General features: G+C 44.8%; 1 protein-coding gene across 3 annotated transcripts in view; it reads right to left on the bottom strand.

The window, feature by feature from the left end:
• Positions 1-19099, bottom strand: part of Pigk (phosphatidylinositol glycan anchor biosynthesis class K) — an 82417-nt gene extending 63318 nt beyond the window's left edge. For all 3 annotated transcript variants that reach the window (XR_007977382.1, XM_052178872.1, XM_052178873.1), the window contains exons 1-3: positions 18995-19099; positions 14968-15021; positions 10022-10113 (exon numbers count right to left, since the gene is read on the bottom strand). Coding sequence is in view for 2 of the 3 variants with exons in the window: in XM_052178872.1 (XP_052034832.1) it covers positions 10022-10113; positions 14968-15021; positions 18995-19072 (224 nt within the window). In the remaining variant the exon portion in view is untranslated. The remainder of the gene's footprint in view (positions 1-10021; positions 10114-14967; positions 15022-18994) is intronic.
• Between the last annotated feature and the right edge of the window lie 513 nt (positions 19100-19612).

Consider the following 19612-nt stretch of genomic DNA (forward strand, 5'->3'; position numbering starts at 1 on the left):
AGGGTGGAGTTCAGGAGGAGGGTGGAGTTCAGGAGGGTCAGGAGAGTCAGGAGGGTGGAGTTCAGGAAGGTGGAGTTCAGGAGGGTCAGGAGGGTGGAGTTGGGGGGGGGGGGACGCTGTTGTCACTGTTTTTATTCTCACAGCAAGAAAACCCAACTTCCTCCAGGCTTTCTCTAGGGCTAATGATGGCTAAGTGTCTGAACAGGTGCTTCTCATACTGTATTATTTTTCTTCTTTTTCTCCTTGTTGTGTGTATTTGTGTATGCTGTGTGTATTTGCATGTACCCATGTTAACATGTACAGGAGTACCTGTGTGTAGTACATAAGCATGTATGTGTGTGTAAGCATGTGGAATTATGGGTGGGCTCCCATATCCACCCCACATTTATGTGGGCTCTGGGGATTCTGAATGCCAGGCCCATGGGAAGTGCTCTAACCACTGAATTATCCTCCCAGGCTTCCCTTACTAAGTTTTAAATAACAGAGAATACATCAAACCCGGGGATGAAGTGCACTGAGCCACTGACTTGCTCTTTAATGCAACAATGTATTAAGTAGGAAAAAATTAAGCAAGAATAAGACAAAATAGGAGCCATCACAGACCAATCCCAATTAAATGTAATTCAACAAAGCGTTTAGACGTGGCATGGCTGTGTTCACAGACCTGAATCTGACATAAACACTCCATAATATTTGTTCCAGCACTGATATAAAAATTTACCCTAATTATGAATTTCTGGATTCCCCTTTTTAAAAAGATCACAGAAAGATTGGATTGCTGTGGCATAAAATAAGATTATACAAATAACTACTATATTTCCAGATAGTAAAAGAGAAAACTGATTTGGGTCGAGAAATGAATAGTTCCTTGGCTCCTCTAATAGGATCCTGATGAATGTAATAACCATATAAACATAAAAGAGAAAAGAGCTGTGGGTGAGGAACTGGACAAGCCCCTGACTGCACACTCAGGACACACCAACTAGCCTCACACTGAGACCCACTCACAGCGTGGCCACAGGAAAGCAGAGGCGCTGGCAGAGGATGCCGGGAGCACAGAGATAAGTTTAACCAGTGACAGTCACCACAGCAGTCCTTTCATACACTGAGGTTTAAAGGGCTTTCCTACATGTGCACAATACACTACACGTAAGTCGTGATCAACAGATTTAAGCAACATCTGAATATCTTTACTTAGCGTAATAAGAGAGTAGAGGAACATAGACAAAATTAGCTGAGGTAGGGTTGTGTGTGTGTGTGTGTGTGTGTGTGTGTGTGTGTGTGTGTGTGTGACAGAGAGAAAGAGAGAGAGAGAGAGAGAGAGAGAGAGAGAGAGAGAGAGAGAGAGAGAGAGAGAGAGATGAGGTTAGACGACTTTCTCCTGAAAAGACACTTCAGAATTACATTAGTGAACTGTCCCTTAAAGATCACATTGTCTTTTGCTTCCACCTTCCCGAAGCTCACTGCGGTTATCTGCCTATGCAGAGCACACTTAGGAAGCCCAGACCAAGGAAGGCAGGGGCAGGAGAATTTCAAGTCTGCAAAGTGAGATCCTATCTCTGAAAGAAGGAAGGAAGGAAGGAAGGAAGGAAGGAAGGAAGGAAGGAAGGAAGGAAGGAGGAAGGAGGAAGGAAGACAAGACAGTTTAAGTGAATTAAGTTTAATTAATGTGGAGTTTTCCAAAATAATATATCTGAATTCCCTAACCATGCCTTAGTCATCAAGATAATTTTAAATGTGAGTTAAGGAACGAGTGTAAGAATTTAACACAGGGTACCTAAATGATATGATAATCTCTCATTCATATTTAGACAAATTCTCAGAAACAAAAATTTTTTGTAAAAGATCTTCGCTCTGAGGAGATCAAATTTTAGTCACACATGTCAGTTCTACTAACCTCTCAGTGCTCCAAAGGGTCAGACATAACATTCTAGAGAAAGAACATTCCATCAATTCTCCAAGAAAAAAAATCAGAAATTCCTCAGAAATAATTAGGAGTACTTTCTATGGAGACACGCCAAGGTGTACTGACTTACTGTGAGCTCACTCCCATACCTCCTATCCAAGGCTCAAATCCTTTGAAAGGACCATAACTTACCCCCATCTCCTCCCTTCTACCTCTGCCCGCCTCTGCTGAAATCAGACTAGTAAACAGCAAAGGCTCTGAACACACACAGCCATCTTGTAGCTGACAGCATGGCGTGTGTGTGCCTGTGTGAGTGAGCAAGGAGCGTACTTCTGAGTGCGTGTGTGCGTGCGTGTGTGTGTGTGTGTGTGTGTGTGTGTGTGTGTGTGTCTGTGAAAGAGACACCAGGTATGTGGAGGAGGGAGAGAAGGAAGAAGGGAAGGAGTGGGAAAAGCAGGAAGAGGAGGAGATGAAAGCATCTTCCAGAACTATCTTTTTGCTCCTGCAGGAGACACTCAGGCATGAGGGAATAAGGCTCAGGCTGCAAGGCCAGAACACTCACTCTCACTAATGACTAATGGCCCACAGGAGCTGACCTCTAAGCTTTCAGGGCTCTTAAAAAGGAAGAAACAAACATAGAAATTATGACCCTGAGAAGCCTAAAACCACTCTTTCTTCTCAATGGTTATCCTTTCTACAGCCCACTCTAATTAGTCACATAAATAAAATCTTACCATAAAGAACGCTCAGTGCCTTCAGCAGAGTTACAGCAATAACCAGAAAGGAAGCACAAGCCAAGCTCTCCTGTTAATCCTCACACAGCACTCCAGACGGCTCTCATAACCAAAGAATCAGGAATGCGTTCCTGGGAGAAGGATGGGTATGAAAATGCAGGGTCATAATTTCTGTTTTGTTCTATTGATGGTGTCCTTTGCCTTACAGAAGCTTTTTAGTTTCACAAGGTCCCATTTACTAATTGTTGGTCTTAATTAACTAATTGTGTCTGTTGGTATTCTGTTCAGGAAGTTGTCTCCTGTTTCAATGTGTTCAAGGCTATTCCACACTTTCTCTTCTATCAGGTATAGTGTATTCGGTTTTATGTTGAGGTCCTTGATCCACATGGACTTGACGTTTGTTCAGGGTGATAGATATATATCGATTTGCAATCTTCTACATGCAGATATCCAGTTAGACTAGCACCATTTGTTGAAGATGCTTCCTTTTTTCCACTGTATGGTTTTGGTTTCTTTGTCAAAAATTAAGTATTCATAAGTGTGTAGTTTTATTTCTAGGTCTTTGAATCTATTCTACTAATCAACCCGTCTATTTTTATGCCAATACCATACAGCTTTTACTCCTATTACTCTATAGTACGGCTTGAAATCGGGGCTGGTGATACCTCTAGAAGTTTTTATTGTTCAGGATTGCTTTTGCTATTCTGGATTATCTTTCCAAGTAAGTGTCAAGGTCTGTGAAGAACTGTGTTGGGCTTTCGATGGGAACTCCACTGAATCTGTGGACTGCTTTTGGTAAGATGGCCATTTTTGGTAAGATGGCCACTTTTAATATGTTAATCTCACCCATCCAAGACCTTTCCATCTTCTGATACCCTCTTTAATTTCTTTCTTTAGACACTTGAAGTTCTTGCCATAGAGACCATCTTGCACTTTCTTGGTTAGAGTCACACAATGGTATTTTATACTATTTATGGCTATTGTGAGGGGTGTTTCCCTAATTTCTTTCTTGTCCCATTTATCATTTGTATAAAGGAAGGCTACTGATTTTTCTTTTTTAGTTAATTTTGTGTCCAGCCACTTTGCTGAAGGTGTTTATCAGCTGTAGAAGCTCTCTGGTAGAATTTGGGGGGACACTAATGTATAGTATTATACTATCTGTGAATAGTAGCAGCAGACGCTGCCGAGGATGTGGAGCAAGAGGAACACTCCTCCATTAATGGTGGGAATGGAAACTTGTACAACTACTCTGGAAATCAAATTGGCAGTTTCTCAGAAAATTAGAAATAGTTCTACTTTAAGACCAAGCTAATATTATTCCTGGGCATATACCCAAAAAAATACTCTACCATCCCACAAGGAGACTTGTTCAACTATGTTCACAGCAGCCTTACTCATAATACCCAGAAACTGGAAACAACCAAGATGCCCCTCAACCAAAGAATAGATAAAGAAAATGTGCTTCAGTCACACCCTGGCATACTACAAAATTATTCAAGGCCAAGTCAGTTAATGTTAGGGTAACACAATCACATTTGAAAAGGTGACAGGCTGATTAAAGACACTCTAAAGAAGGAGAGCAACCACAAGCATGCACCCATCTCCATCCCTGGCCCCAGGCCATGTCCAAGGTCACAGAAGCCTGAGGATGCTGCAGGCGAGTGAAACACCAGAACCACGTGGTGACAGCAGGCAGAGTGAGGAACTCTCGAGTGGCAGGTGCGTCCTCCCTGCTGACAGTTCAGGACTCCTCTGACCATTCCAGTTTCTCCGTGTGCTAACTGCACCTAGGAGTGCATCTCAGTGAGGAGCAGGGGCGAGGCCCTGGGAGCCCACTCACATCCTGGGCTCACATCCTCTGCACTGTTTCTTTGTTGGTTTGGTAACAACCTAAAATAAAAGGCACCACGTCATCACTGTTGCCCATCACTGCAGTCTGGCCTAACTCACCAACAGAGCAACAACCGAAACGAGTCACCTGATGCCAGGTTCTACACCCCAAGCACTGCTAGCTGTCTTTCTGCTGAGCTACATTGCCCTTAGCTTTACACAGTTGGAAACACTGGACTTAAATGTATTGCTAAATCGATCATTAAATAAGCATTATATTAATAGGACTGTTACAATGCTCAGAAAACCCAAGACAGAACACTGACTAAAGCACCAATAGATTACTGTAGGAGAGTACCAGACTGCAAATAACAAGTAGTTGAGTTGTTCTCCTTGGCAGTTCTGAAGACTGGCTGTCATAGGTTCAGTGGTTATTAAGCCATTGCTTATGACAGTAATCAAGTCTATGAGGCTGCGCGCGCAAGAACTGCACAAGCCCTTTGCTGACCTGAAAAGTCACTTTTCTCTCTAGAACACATTTTCTCAGAATAAAAGTGATTCACTGGACTATTAATTCTGAGGGCTCCAGAAACAATTTCTACCTTAAAACTTCAGTTTTGGAAACTGTCAACCTTTTTTTCTAGGTACAAAGATGTTTAAGACAGAAGCTGTTTGTGTAATTCTGAGAAGATAATTTTATCATCAAATCATTAGAGTTCAACAAGTCGCTGGAAGTCACAAAAGCTAAACTACACATGTGGCGATCAAAGTTAGGAAAAGTGTGTTTGGAGAAAGGTACTATTTATAATATGAACAAAAAAGATAACTAAAGCAATCTACTAAAGATGTTTAAGAGAAAAAAAAAGCATTCTACCAACGATGTTTAAGAGAAAAATAACTAAAAATAGTAAGACTTAATTCAATGATGCTCCTCATCATTAAGTGGAGCTAAGCCTGCTCACACACAGAAAGTCTGGCCTCAGAAGGCCCTCTGGACTAGTCTCCCAGCTCACTACAAGGCCAAGCACGGTGCTGAGGAGACAGAGATGACAGGACAAGGTCAGGAAAGAGCAATCTTGCTTTAAATTACTCTGAGGAAGTTTCCTCCTTATCGAGGCACCACAGTCCGGCTCCTAACTGGTCAGAGTGCAGACTCGAGTTAGCGAGTACAGGTGCTTGCCCTAGCAGGACATCTTTATCACCTCCTTTGTCTTAATTTCCTTCTACTGCTGTGATACAACACTGATCAAAACCAAGCAGGGGAGAAGGTTGATCTGGCTGACAGCTCACAGTCCTCCGGAGGGAGGCTGGGGCCCAGGGTGCAGCCTGGGGCAGAGCTGGCTCTGGAGTACTTACTGGCTGGCTCCCTCCACTCTAGCTTGTTCCGCCTGCTTTTTCATACAACCCAGAACCTCCCACGGGGGAGAGCGGACACTCACCGTGAGCTGGGCCCTCCCACATCCATTATTAATAAAGAAATGTTCTACACACATGCCCACAGGCAAGCTGATTAAGACATTTTCTCAACTGAAGTTCTCTAGCGTCAAACTGACAAAAGAAAACTATCCAGACACCCTTCCAAGACTCAGGGAAGAACATCACAGGAAGGGAACAAAATGCACAGAGGAAGGAGACAGGAGGGGCATCATGGAGCACTGTCTTCTGTGGGAGAAGCACCATTTTCTGGACACAGCATGACCACTGCAGTCATGAAGTTATAGAGTTGTGCTTACACGCACAAGATAGAGTGTGTCAACATTCTGCCAAGGCTGGGGGAGGACTCCGTGAGGCCCACTTTATTAATGTTTGATGAAGGAGGAAGAGACTTACTAAGTGGTATGGCCACAAGCCATCGTCTGGTAAAGAACTCACCTCTGCTTATGCGACTAACTCTGACCAAGCTCAATGTGTCACAAAAAGGAAAGTAAAAGGGGAATACTTATGAAGAAAGTGCTCAGTGGGAGGAGAAGACAAATAGAAGATGACATAGGGTTGGACAGGATCGAAATACACTGTGTGTGTGTGTGTGTGTGTGTGCAGAGAGAGAACAAGAGACGGAAGGAGGAAGAGAGAAAGCTGTCCACTATTCAGGCCAACATCCAAAAAAAAAAAAAAATCTGGATAATTAGCTTCCCTTAGAAATAAGTAAATGTAGGACTGGGAATGTACCTCAGAGATGAAGCATCTGCCTAGGAGGCATGGGTCAACCCCATTACCACATACACACACACACACACACACACACACACACACACACACGGAAGGTCATTTGACTTGGAGGCATGGGCGCAGCCCCACTACCACACACAGAAGGTCATGTGATTAGGAGACATGGGCGCAGGCCCACTACCACACACGGAAGTTCATGTGACTAGGAGGCATGGGCACCATCATCCCCACTACCACACACGGAAGGTCATGTGACAGTAAAGATCCATGAATAGCTGATTCTAAAGAGCAGGAACAAGCAAATCCTGTTAGCAGACAGGACAGTGAGAGTAGCGAGCACACTGGAATTGGGGAAGGAACAGCATCCACAGACCTCCCAATCCAGCTACGCACCAAACAGAATGTTCCCTCATGCCTGGCAAACACCCTTGAAGGGCTTCTGAGGCTTGCAAACTCATCTTTTCTGTTTTCTAAACACCACAGCATGAAGGGAGTGGCTAAAATGTCCCTGTTACCTGGGTCACTATTCTTAAAGCACATGTCATTTCCTAACCACATTAAATGCCCACCTGAGACACGCACGTGCGCACAAACACACACACACACACACACACAAGATCTCACACACTCTTCCACCAGGAACATCATATAAAGTGTGAGACACATCAGCTGCCAAAGTGACTAGGACAGATTGTTCAGACTGTGTAAGGATCTATATTCAAATATCATTATTTACACGGTTAAGGACTACATGAGAAAAACCTGTTAGAAAGTGACAGGAGACAGGAGAAAGAACATTCAAAGACATGAGCTAATTATCTTAATTGTAACGATGGCAGCATATCAGAAACTGTTTACAAAACACATTTATATAGTACCACTACTTCTGTCCATTACAAATTATAGAGATGGCATTCTGTACAATAAAACAAAATTTAAACTAGTCATGGAACAAAAATGTAATGCTATTAACATATTGACTTTAATTTTTTACAAGCTAATTAGAATGGCTTTAACTTAGCAGTCAGTTACCAGAGATCAGGGTGACCTTCCTACACAATGAAAACAGTAACACATGTGAGTCTAAAATGTACCAGAGACACTCCAGGTGTCTAGGCAGGATGAATGGTCAGAATTAGACAGGAATAACCAAATGTTAGGCCAGAGAAACCAAAACAAGCTAACAAATTGAACACAGTTGAGTCAAAAACTAACAAACACCAGTTACAGCTAGAAATGCTCAGGTCTGTTAGACAGAGTCACCACAGTGCTCGTGGGGGGGGATGACGCACACAGTGTCTGAGGCAGCTCGGTGTAACAGCTGCGTGTAGGACGGGCTGGGAGGGGAGGAGGGTGCAGACTGCAGGCGGCACACTGAGGCACCGTGCGGAAGGGACACAGTTCTGCACAGGACAGCTGCAGATAGCTGCCTCAGACGCTCGCACTACCACACCTATGCGCCGCCGCAGTCTATCGCTCCAGGTCAAGGGCAGACATCTCCTTTGGAATTATGGGAGACTCGGGGTTTGAGGGGTCAGAGCAACAGGGGCTGCGCGCACAGAGCCTGCTGAGACCCTGCAGCAGCAAGGCTTAAGCCTGAGGGAGAGACAACTGGACAGCAGCCACCCACGTACTTAGTGAAAGGAAAGTGAGGAATCCAAGGGCCGTTCCTCAGGGTTACTCCACACTGTTTCCAAGACCTCCTAGTTACTGCTGGCAATATGGAAATATGCCTTTTAGGATTTAATTAGGTATTTAAATCATATGCATAATTATGCCAATCTCTAAAGAGTATTGTAAGATAGTGTATATTAAGAGAAACCTCTAACTGTAAATGCTGCAATAGTAAAGGAATGTTTCCCATACTAAACTCACAGCAAAACCATCTCTTTTTTGTTAATTTCTCTTTGTTAAAAAAAATAAATAAATAAGCAGTATGGAATTCTCATTGTCTGAATCCCGCAATTCATGTCTGGATCGAAGGCTTTATAAACAGAGCTACAAACAACCATCTGAAACAAATAACCTCAAAAGAAATCCTTCAGAAACTCCAGGGCAACCTTGACGGGCTCGGCACACAGGACAGTATCCGCTGTCCCTCCCTTCTGCTGCTCAGGGACCCTCCGGATCTCCTCAGGCCAGAGCGAGGTGTCCTAATGGCGCCCAACAGCGTGATTCCATTCCGCTTCCAAAGTAAAAGTACGGTGAAGCCTCTGGATGGAGCGAGAGGGCAAAGTCATACACCAAAGTGCTGCCTGCGAGACGGCCGCTGACAGCAAGAGAGACGCCACCTGCACACCGCACGGGCCACCCTCCTCCTCAGACGGAGAGGACACTGCTAAAGGCAGCAGTAGTGTGCATGCGCTTGCCTTGGTTCCTAGGCGAGATGGAGTACAGATTCTGAGCTGTGCGCCTGTGCTTCTCACAGACTAAAACCATGTTAGTAGAACACAGCGTCTGGGAGCCCACGCCACGCCTCTGCAGCACCGTATTCTAGCTCTGCTCTTTTGCTCGGATCCTGCAATGGTCCCACTGCATGAGCACGATGTCATAGCTGAGCCTTTGATGGTACTGCCAAAATCAGCACAGAAGCCAGCTTTCAAACTCACGTCTCACCAGCAAGCTCACCAACACTCCCCTCCCTCCAGGGCACTGAATGAGTTAACCCTGAACAGAGACAACTGAGCCCTCTGTGGTTACTGTCTTGGGCAGCAGAACCAACTCCATAATAATCAAAGTCCAGGCTCTGGGTAAAGGTCCCTGACTCCCTACAATAGGAAATGTCCTACAGACAGCAAACCTAAGTTCTAATGTCTGACAGGGCAGCACGACATTCCCAACAGGCACTAGAACACACAGTAAGAAGCTGCGGGGGCCAGGGTTGGCTCTGGGCAGCAGGAGACAGCAGCAACCTGAGGTACCTCAGACATGCCGGCCACTGGGCAGCAGAGCCCAGCTTCAGCGATCTGCAGCGTGGCATCTGTCACCAGGCTGGGCTCATGTCATGATTTTTAGTTTCCCATTCTACTATCTGCTTTTTCTGCTCCTGAGTAGCTAAGGCTACAGCTCTCCCCAGAATCTGATGAATAAATAAGTCAACATGTTTTGAATCAGTCCTTCTTCTCCTTAAAATAGTAACCTATTAAAAAACTCAAAGGCAAACACCTGATAAACAACATGAAATAACCAGTTTACCAAATCCTCTTACCTTAGTGGTTCATTGCTCTATGTGTACTGTGGTCCTAAGTTAACATCTACGCCACACATGATGCTATGTCCAACAACAAAAACTGAGAGACAGGGTCCTCTCCCTCTTTCAAAATCAACTCAGCTAAGAGTTGTCTTCACAGGGTTTTAACTATACTTAGCGGAGATGGCTTACCTGTCTGGAATCCCTAGCCTCTTGACGCTTCTATAAACAGAAAGAGTATTTGCAACATGGCGGTAATTAAACCAGAACCGGGAGGTGCACACCTAGAGTTAAAACAAAGACATGATTTTATGAGTCAAACCATGGACTTCAGAATTATTGTAGTTGAAGTCTATATGGAAATGCCTGAAGAAAGCATTGCAGGCTTAGAAACATCAAAGAACATTAAAAAAAAAAAAAAAAAACTTTCAATAAAACCAATCTCCCTAAAGAAAGGCTCTTACAACTGATAAATAAGATTATCCACCTAAAAAGAAAACAGTCTCCACAGCATTTAACCAAGTGCCATCCCAACCCAGCTTGCCTCCGTTCTGGGCATCTGCGGTGCCCCTTCTTTAGACTCAGAGAAAACATGTAATCTCCTCACACACTCGATACCCTGTGGTATACAATATCGGTTTCTTAATTTAATTGTTTCATCCGTTGTGGGAAGAGAGACAGACACTAAAATTACAACTTACAAAATGGGTTTGTACATACATACATGGGAAGAGCTGTTATAAAGTTACTGAACACTATAGGACATCAACCACATTTTAGACTTAAAATAAAGTTCACTAAAAATATCAAGGGATTTAGCGGGGGCTAGAGAGAGGACCCAGCTGTTAAGAGCACCCACTGCTCTTGCAGAGGACCCAAGTTCAGTCCCCAGGACCCAGGAAAGGTAAGTTCACAATCAAGTCTAGATTCTGGAGAACCAGCGCCCTCTTCTGGCCTCCATGGGTACTGTACTCACAAGCACAACCCTACACTCAAATACACATATATAGACAAAATTGAGGAGAAAAGAAAAATCTCTTTTAAGTTACTAAGGAAATCTAACTTTAGCACAGAAACTTTTTTTTAAATCTACCCCCAATGAGATATGAGGAGAGACTGAGCACAGACACTCCTGCCTCCTGCCATAGGCCTGTGGCCACAGCAGAAGTGACAAATCTGAGGCATAACTGTTGTGGTTTCTTTAATATTGAGAGTGCATTATCATCTGAGAATGCCATGGGACAGACTGAGATTTCTAACTGTATTTTTTTTTTTGAGTCAGGGTTTCTCTGTGTAGCCCTGGCTATCCTGGAACTCACTCTGTAGACCAGGCTGGCCTTGAACTCAGAAATCCACCTGCCTCTGCCTCCCAAGTGCTGGGATCACAGGAGTGCTCCACCACAACTAGCTTCTACCCATATTAAGACAAGTAAGTCAATATGTGTGGAAATAGGCATGTTTACATACATACAAAAACTCCTGCCCCTTCCAACTGAGCACTGGAAAAAAGAAAGTAAAGAAAAACTGAAAACAAGATAAAATGGATACAAGTCGCTGCCAAAGCCTGCAGTTCCTCTAACTGAAAGTTTGAAGATGTATACAATTTAGAAGAAATTAGCCACAATGAAGGCCGGGATTTCTACTGCACCTATGTGAAGTAAAGGTCTCGTGTCAGCCTGCTATTCAATAAGCATAAGAAATGCTGTCACCTTCAACTGCAAATTATTAGCCAGACAACTAACAAGGAACAGAAGGAGTACTCAGAAAGAAGGAGAGATAGCAGGAAATATCAACATCACATAAACAATCAAATGCCCAGAGGACGGAGTGCATGGGGACAGACTGGGGTGTGGCTAAGCCGTGTGCTCTCACCAGAGGAAGTGGGCTACAAGCATGCCTGTGCCCCCACAAGGAAGTAATGCTGACGCTATGGGATGGAAGTGATGAGGACGGCGGGGAGCAGCCTCCGCCCCCCTTCAGCACTGCCTCCTCCGTGAGGGGACGACTGGCAGCACAGTTTCTTCGCCTGCTTTATTAGAGGGCATGGAAATGCTCATACCAGACAGGTAAGGTCAAAACAGAGCCCAGCTTTCTTTCCTTCTGCCCACCTGGCAGCAGGCTTCACAATTCTCTCACCCTCTGCTCAAGACTAAAAGCAAATTAACTCAAACTGGAAAACAAACCTGGAATTCTGAAAATCTAGCAAACAGGATGAGGGGCTGGCACCTTTTTAGGTGGGAGGTGGGGAGGGGAGATGGGGTAGAGAGGGGAGTGGGTGTGCAACAGGTGGACATGGTGTGTAGCTGTCACATGTCATCAATTTTAGCTGTCACATTCAATTGTCCACCTTACAGTTTGAGGCAGGGCCTCTCACTGAATCTGAACTTGGCTAAACTGGCTTCAAAGACCGCCCCCCCAGCCCCAGCCCCAGCCCCAGCCCCAGCCCCAGCCCCAGCCCCAGCCCCAGCCCCAGCCCCAGCCCCAGCCCCAGCCCCAGGGCAGGCACAGGATTTCTGCCTCCTCAGCTTGGATGTGCCCCAGGGGATCTGACCACTCTAAGGACTGAGCTGGTGCTCTCAATTGGGCCTGGACAACCTTCCTGATTTTCTGTTTAAAAAAGCACAACTGATGGAAGTCTCATGCATCATCGGAATCTGTTTCTTGCCCTTACTGTCATCTGGAACTCAAGCCACTGAGACTTGGACAAATGTCTAACCTAAGCTAACAGCTTTACTGTGGAACAGTCAGGATCTGAACACCAGCCGCTGTCTAGTCCTCACCTAAGAACTGCTCTCAGTTCTAACCATGGAAGAGCCCTCCCTCCCTTTCCTCCTAGCAGGTGTCACAGCCTGGGCCTCTATGACTGTCACTGATAGAGTCACTTCTCTCCTGTCTTCCAATCCTCCATAAAGTCTCCTGTGGTGGGAAGCATACCCAGGGTTATCCCATGCTATCCTACTCTACTTGATTGAAATATGATGCAATTATAAAAACGTTCACTGCACTTTAGTTCTAGTGACTGTAGATAACCCCATCCTTTCAGGGATCAGCCCTGAACAAGCCCCTTGTAAGGCCTTGAGACAGTCATTAGTCTCATGTTTATGTCAGACTTTGGGTACATTTCTCCTACTCTATTGTGGTCCCACTATATTCTTACAAGGCCGGGTGCCAAACATCCCTCCTTTCTCACTGCGAGTTGACGGTGCTGACGCAGTCTCTGCTCCTTTCGTGTCCTTCCTCCCCTCTCCTTCACCCCTCACCTTTCTCCTAGTTGTCCCTTGCTATTGTTTAAAAAGGATCCCCAAAGTTCATAGTCCAAAATTTAACTCCCACCTCACGTGTTGATGAGATCTAGAGGTGAGGGTCTTTGGGCAGTAATGAAGACTGGCTAAGGTCATCAGGTTGGGCCTGTGACAGCATTCGTGGTTTCATAAGAACGAGATCTGGCCTGGCAGACTCTCTGTCTCACCATGCGGTGCCCTTGGCTAGATGATGGTACAGTGAGGAGTGCCACCCCACCCCCTCGCCCCCATAACACAGAGGCTGGTGCCAGGTTCACAGACTTTGCAGCCTCCAGGGATGGGAGAGACACAGAACTGAGTTCTTTATAGCACCCAATCACAGATTTTCTCATAACAGTCTACAACCTCTGTCTTTTACTGAAGCAGATTTAGTCTTTCTCCTAATCAGATGCCGTATATGAAACTCTGGCAGTAAAAATGATCAAGGTATAGGAAGAGTGAACTTATGTGTATTCTATTTGGGGAATGACAAACACAAACTCATGATCCAGATTATATTAAAGATATAAATTCACACCATACAGGGAAATGGGAGGTAGAGAGAAAACTAGGCCAGTAAGCAAACTGTGCTCAGAAATGAAATAATGTGAAGTCAAACACTAATTTCGAATGCAGCGGACAAACAGGAAAAAGCTGGTGGAATAAGAGTTGAGTTGAGAACCAGAGAGCAGCCTTCCAGGGGCAGCATGCACCGCAACTCCACTCTCCAGGAATCCCCATCCCGGGGGAAAGTCAAGCCCACAAACACGCACATTGAAGACCAGCAGGCAGGTGCGGTGGTGCATGCTGTAATCCCGGCTTTGGGGATGCTGGAACCCAACTGCTGTGCACTGGGGGTCAGCCTGGGCTACAGAGGGAGATCCTCAATTTCAGACAGAATGTTCATCGTAACTCTGAACAAAATAATAAAAACTTAGCATCTCGATTTCCAGGAACTAAAAGACACAACGAATCCAACACAGGAAACCTCACGGCCTTTGGAAAGGAAGAAGCCCACATATCCGTCAACAAGGAGAGAGCCAAAGCCATGGTAAGGCAGTGTAAGTGAACAGACGAAGGGCAGCCCCGTGTGAGAGACACATGGCACACACACAGGAAGCAGCTCCGTGCTCCGTGAAGAGACGGGTTCCCCAAACACGGATGCTGGAGTGTGGAGAGTGAAGTTCACTGAGGTAAAAATCACACCGGCAACTTGTCTTTTCTTCTCTTACCCCTTTCTGTACGATTTGAATTTTCTACAATTACCATTTCTTGCAAACGTGAAAATCACTAAGACTGCAAAAGTAAAGTTATCTATAAACTAGTACTACAGAGAAATGTAATTATTCATTCCGAGCATTAAAATAATTCTACATTTGTGTTTCTTGTAATGACAGCACCTCAAATATATTCTTGTATTTATTTAAAAATCACCACTTTTCACTTGTCACGCAGAAAATTGTAAAGTAAGAAATATTATTAGTAGCTGTTAACAATTTAAAATAAAGTTTAAAAAAAAAAAGGGTTGCTGACTTTGCTACAGTGGCCGCACCTGCAAACCCAGCAGGTCGGAGGTGGAGGCAAGGGCACCAGCAGTTCAAGGCCAGCCTCAGCTATGTAGTGGGTCTGAAACTAGCCTGGGCTACATAAGACCCTTTTCAAAGAGAGACAAACTAGGGTGGGAGAGGAAGAGGGAGGCTGAAAGGGAGAGGAGATAGACAGAGGGGAAGGTTCTCTTTTTCTATCGAAATTTTTATCTTAAGGGATAAATATTACTTTTAAAAATGTAATTCACAAACCTCTTTAGACACAGATCTAATGTGAGCTCCAAGATAAATGTTCACAGAGCACACTCACCAAAACGGCCCAGTTATTTGTATGTCCGCTTCTGAAGAGCTGCTCTGCTTGATCCTGCGGGGCAGAGAAAGGCAGGGTCATCCACACATCGCACTGCATGGAAACAAAGTCATCCACACATCTCACTGCACGGAAACAAAGTCATCCACACACCAGCACTGCATGGAAACAAAGTCATCCACACATCTCACTGCACGGAAACAAAGTCATCCACACATCTCACTGCATGGAAACAAAGTCATCCACACTTCTCACTGCATGGAAACAAAGTCATCCACACATCTCACTGCACGGAAACAAAGTCATCCACACATCTCACTGCATGGAAACAAAGTCATCCACACATCTCACTGCATGGAAACAAAGTCATCCACACATCTCACTGCATGGAAACATGCAACTTCCCTGAACTAAAGAAGGGTAAACCATAGTCAGGACTCACAGACCTCTGTATTTGAATTTTTACCTTTGTGTATGTGTATGAGAGCTTTGCCTGGATGTATGTATATGTGTGCACCAAGGGCACGCCTAGTGTCCACACAGGTCAGAAGGCACGGGACCCTCTGGGACTGGTGGACTACACAGCTGCAAACCTTGGAGTGGGTGCCAGGAACCAAGCCGGGGTCGTCTGGCAAAGCTTGCCGGCTCTCAACCACAGAGCCATCTCTAGCCCCTCACGGCCTTGTCTGCAATAGCAATCAAGTTCATTTATGAAGATGGTGAGCTTGACCTTATGAGCAGAATAATCAAACATAAACTAGGAGCTCCTTTAGGCTCAGCAGGGCTCAATGCCACGGTGGAGAAGACTGACTCCAATGTTGTCCTCTGACACCCACAAGCATCCAGGGTACATAATCAAATAATTAATGTTAATTAACTAATGTCAATTAATGTAACTTCTAAAACACACTGTTTCAGTGCAAAAAGTCCTACCATGGACGCACATAACGTCCTTGCTTTAGAACTAGGAAGCATTGAACAAATGTAAGCCAAGTCACGCTGTATGGAGTTAGCCTTTAAAACACTTGACTAAGCTATCATGTAAACCCGCCATCTTTGTTACCATGACTTATGCTCACCACTGCTCCTGTCTTCTCAGGCACCAGCTGCTTACTGTACAATCCCCTCTTCCCACAGGCTCTAAACTCTTAACAAGCCGGCCCCTTCATCAAGTAGATGCACCAATGCAGTCCAATTTTAGCACGCATTTGATTAGATATTTTTGAACACATGAATATATGGTCCATGTGACTTTATGCCAATGACCAAAACTAGAGTATCTCACAGGAAACTTAAGCTTCGTGATGAGTTCATAATACTACTACTATTAATAATAATATACAAAAACTGAAACATAAGTCATTAAACTTCAAAATCCTTTTCAGGTTATACTGATAGCCCTTCTATTAAAACACACTCTGCAATGAGAATATACGGTGGAAACAGTTATGCCAAGGACTTTTCAACATTTAATTCCACTCCGAGTGTAACAGTATCCTGAAGAAAGCTTTGCTCCCAAGTGTGAGGTCACGTAAGCCTTTGTGCTTCTGACACTGTCCTCAAGCTCAAGTCACGTGACAAACACTGCCGTTGATTCTCTGAAATCTCTGTAACTATGACCACTCTTTAACATTAATCACGGCACTAAACATCAGCTATCAAATAATGAAAATACTTGAATAGTAAAACATACTGAAGCATCTATAAGAACCACCGAGTTTTTGTTTCAGGTTTTCAGTTTCTCAGTTCCTGAAAGGCTGTTTTTTTGTTTGTTTTTTTTAACACTTTATTTCACACACATATACCATTTTTCCTTGTGTTCCTAATAAGTGTTTCCACTCAGTCTTTACACTGCAAATAACTTATGTCTAGATTATAAATATCAGAATTATAGATATACAAATTCATAGCACCTTTCAGCGTATCCTTCAGCCTAGTGCCATGCACCATTCTGCACCACTGCCATGCATGAGTGATATTTGCTATTTCTACACATTAAGAGCTTCAGCACAGACACCCATCTTCCCAACTAACAAACACAATTTTCATGACTCTGTTCTGGTTGCTTCTCTGATGAAACACTGACCAAAAGCAACTTGGGCAGGACAGGGTTTATTTGGCTTGTATGTCACAAAGGGAAGCCAGGACCAGGACTCCGGCAGAAAGCCGGAGGCAGAACTAAAGCAGAGGCCGCTGGGAATGCTTATTACTAGCTTGTCACCTGCCCAGGTGGAGGGTAGGTGCTGCCCACAGAGCTGGGCCTCCCTCAGCAATCATTAATCAAGAACATGCCTCCAGAGACTTGCCTACAGGGCAATCTTATAGAAGAGTTTTCTCAACTGGGATTCTCTCTTTCCAGATGACTCTAACATGTGTCAAATGGACCAAAGGGGAAAAAAATCAAACAGCAGACACATTAAAATAAGGGCAGATGTGCACAGCACCAAACCCAGCTCTGCTTCCAAACAGCACATTACTAGAGCAACCGGCACGTCTGAATTCAAACCTGGATCTACCACTCACTGACTTGAGCATACTTTAGAGAAGCGGCTTACCTTCCCCACAACCAACCCCCACCCCCAACCCCCACCCTTCATCTTCCATCTAAAGAGCTGGTAGCAGACTCACAATGTAGGAACAGAGACTGCAACAAAGTGATTGCCTAATAAATGGGATTTCAGCTATCTGACTAGCAGGAAACTTTCAGAGTCAAAAAGTTCCACTCAAGTGTGAGAAAAGGCCCACCACTACAACCACCACCACACCACCCCGCCCCCAAAAAACCATTCCTAACAGCTGCTTAGCCGGGAAGGAAAGCAACAAGCAGGGTGCTACTGTGGATAACACAATGGTTTAAGGATGGGAAGGCCTGAGCTAAAACTGACCTGTAAGATTGACACTGGGGCAGTTTACACTTTAGACTCGAATTTCTCCAAAAGAAAATGAGATTTGATCTACATAATTTCTAGCGTCCTTTCCAGGCTCAAAATTGTCACTCCATTGAAACTTTACTGAAAACTCTGAGGCAGGCGATGCAAAGTAACTCACTCAGCATTTAATCAGCTGAGCACCTTCTACACACCAAGCACCAAGGGGTATACAGTGATAGGAAAATCACCAAAAGGCATGCAATTTTCTCTCAAGAACATCAGCGTTTAATACAGGTGGACATGTAAATGCTCTGCATTTATTAATTCACTGTATGAATAGACCTCTATCCTGGGGTATGATAACAGATCTCAGTGCTTGCCTCCATTATAGATTACTGTCCAGTTAAATAGACACACATTATTAGCAAAGAACTCACCACACAATACATAAAAGCACCAAATGTAGCCTGTAATTGCAACAGGGGAATGTGACTTTGTCAGGGAAGGTTTCCCTACAGAAGTGACATTTTGGGCGAATAGCCAAAAGATGAAAACACAATTTCAGACGAAGAAAATTTGGGCCAATGGCAGAAGGGGTCCCAGTAGTTTGAGAAACTGAGAGTTTAACAAACCTAGACATTTAAAGAGGGGATCAAGAGATTTCAAGAAGGCAGTTGAGTGGCACAATCGGATCAGCTTTTTAAAGATTACTCCTGCCACAGATTAGAGAACAGACTAAGAACCAGAACTATTCCAGACATAGTTAGGAAACTACTGCAGTCCGAGTGAGAGATGAAAGTTTGGCACGGTGTTTTTAAAATGTCTGCTAACGCCCCGGGTTCCGGGTTCCTGAGCCGGCAGGACAAGCAGATCTCAAACTAATGCTAAAAATCCAAATCGCTTCGGAAAGAAACCAGACGTCCTGCAGCCTCAAGAAGAGGTAGGTCGGGGCCGAGGGGCAAAACACCAAAGCCATGACAGTCCTTACGCACGCCCTGCCTGTCCGCCCCAGGAGCAGAGGACCGGGTCCTCCTCCGGCACCGATGGCTTCGCTGCCGGCGGCTTCCCTCGGGGGCCGTGCGTCCCACGTCTCCGGAGCTCACAGCTACGACACACGGTCCTCCCGGGGTCAGTCCTCAACCGACACCGATGCCTACCTCGATGTGACTAGCAGCGGAGCTGTGGCGAGCAAAGAAGGCCAAGGAGGCCAGAGTGAGGATGCTGGGGGCCGCCATGTTTGCCGGCTTCGCACGCCCCGAAGAGCAAAGGGGCGGGGCGAGTGCCGTAAAGCAGCGCGCTGCCGCTGTCGCGCACGGGTTTCCTTGCGTGGTCTGTTTTTCTCCGGGTGGTGGCCTCGAGTTGTTTTAGTTTAGTTTAGTTTTGTTTTGTTTTGTTTTGTTTTGTTTTGTTTTGTTTTGTTTTGTTTTGTTTTGTTGTTTTGTTTTGTTTGCCATCGCATACACCTTCCTCCATTTCGGTTCTGGAGTGGCTGGGGCAGCCTCACTGGAGAATTATTTACTCAGCTGTGTTTCTAGGTTTGTTTTGTAAAATAGACACAATATTTAAGGAGAAAGTTTTAAAAAGATGATTTGGGATCCGCAATATTCGCTATTTGCCTTTTGTGTGGTGCTGTCACTTCGTTGACTATGTGGACCAAGCTTTCTATTAAAGTGGAAATGTGATCGTGATCGCTGGGTTTGTTGACAGCCAGCTCACAAGAGAAAAATGGGTTCAGTGAGGGATGCAAGAGATGGAGACGGAAAGAGGTACATGGC

The sequence above is a fragment of the Apodemus sylvaticus genome, chromosome 4 (assembly GCF_947179515.1).
Source record: "Apodemus sylvaticus chromosome 4, mApoSyl1.1, whole genome shotgun sequence".
Taxonomy (NCBI): Eukaryota; Metazoa; Chordata; class Mammalia; order Rodentia; family Muridae; genus Apodemus; species Apodemus sylvaticus.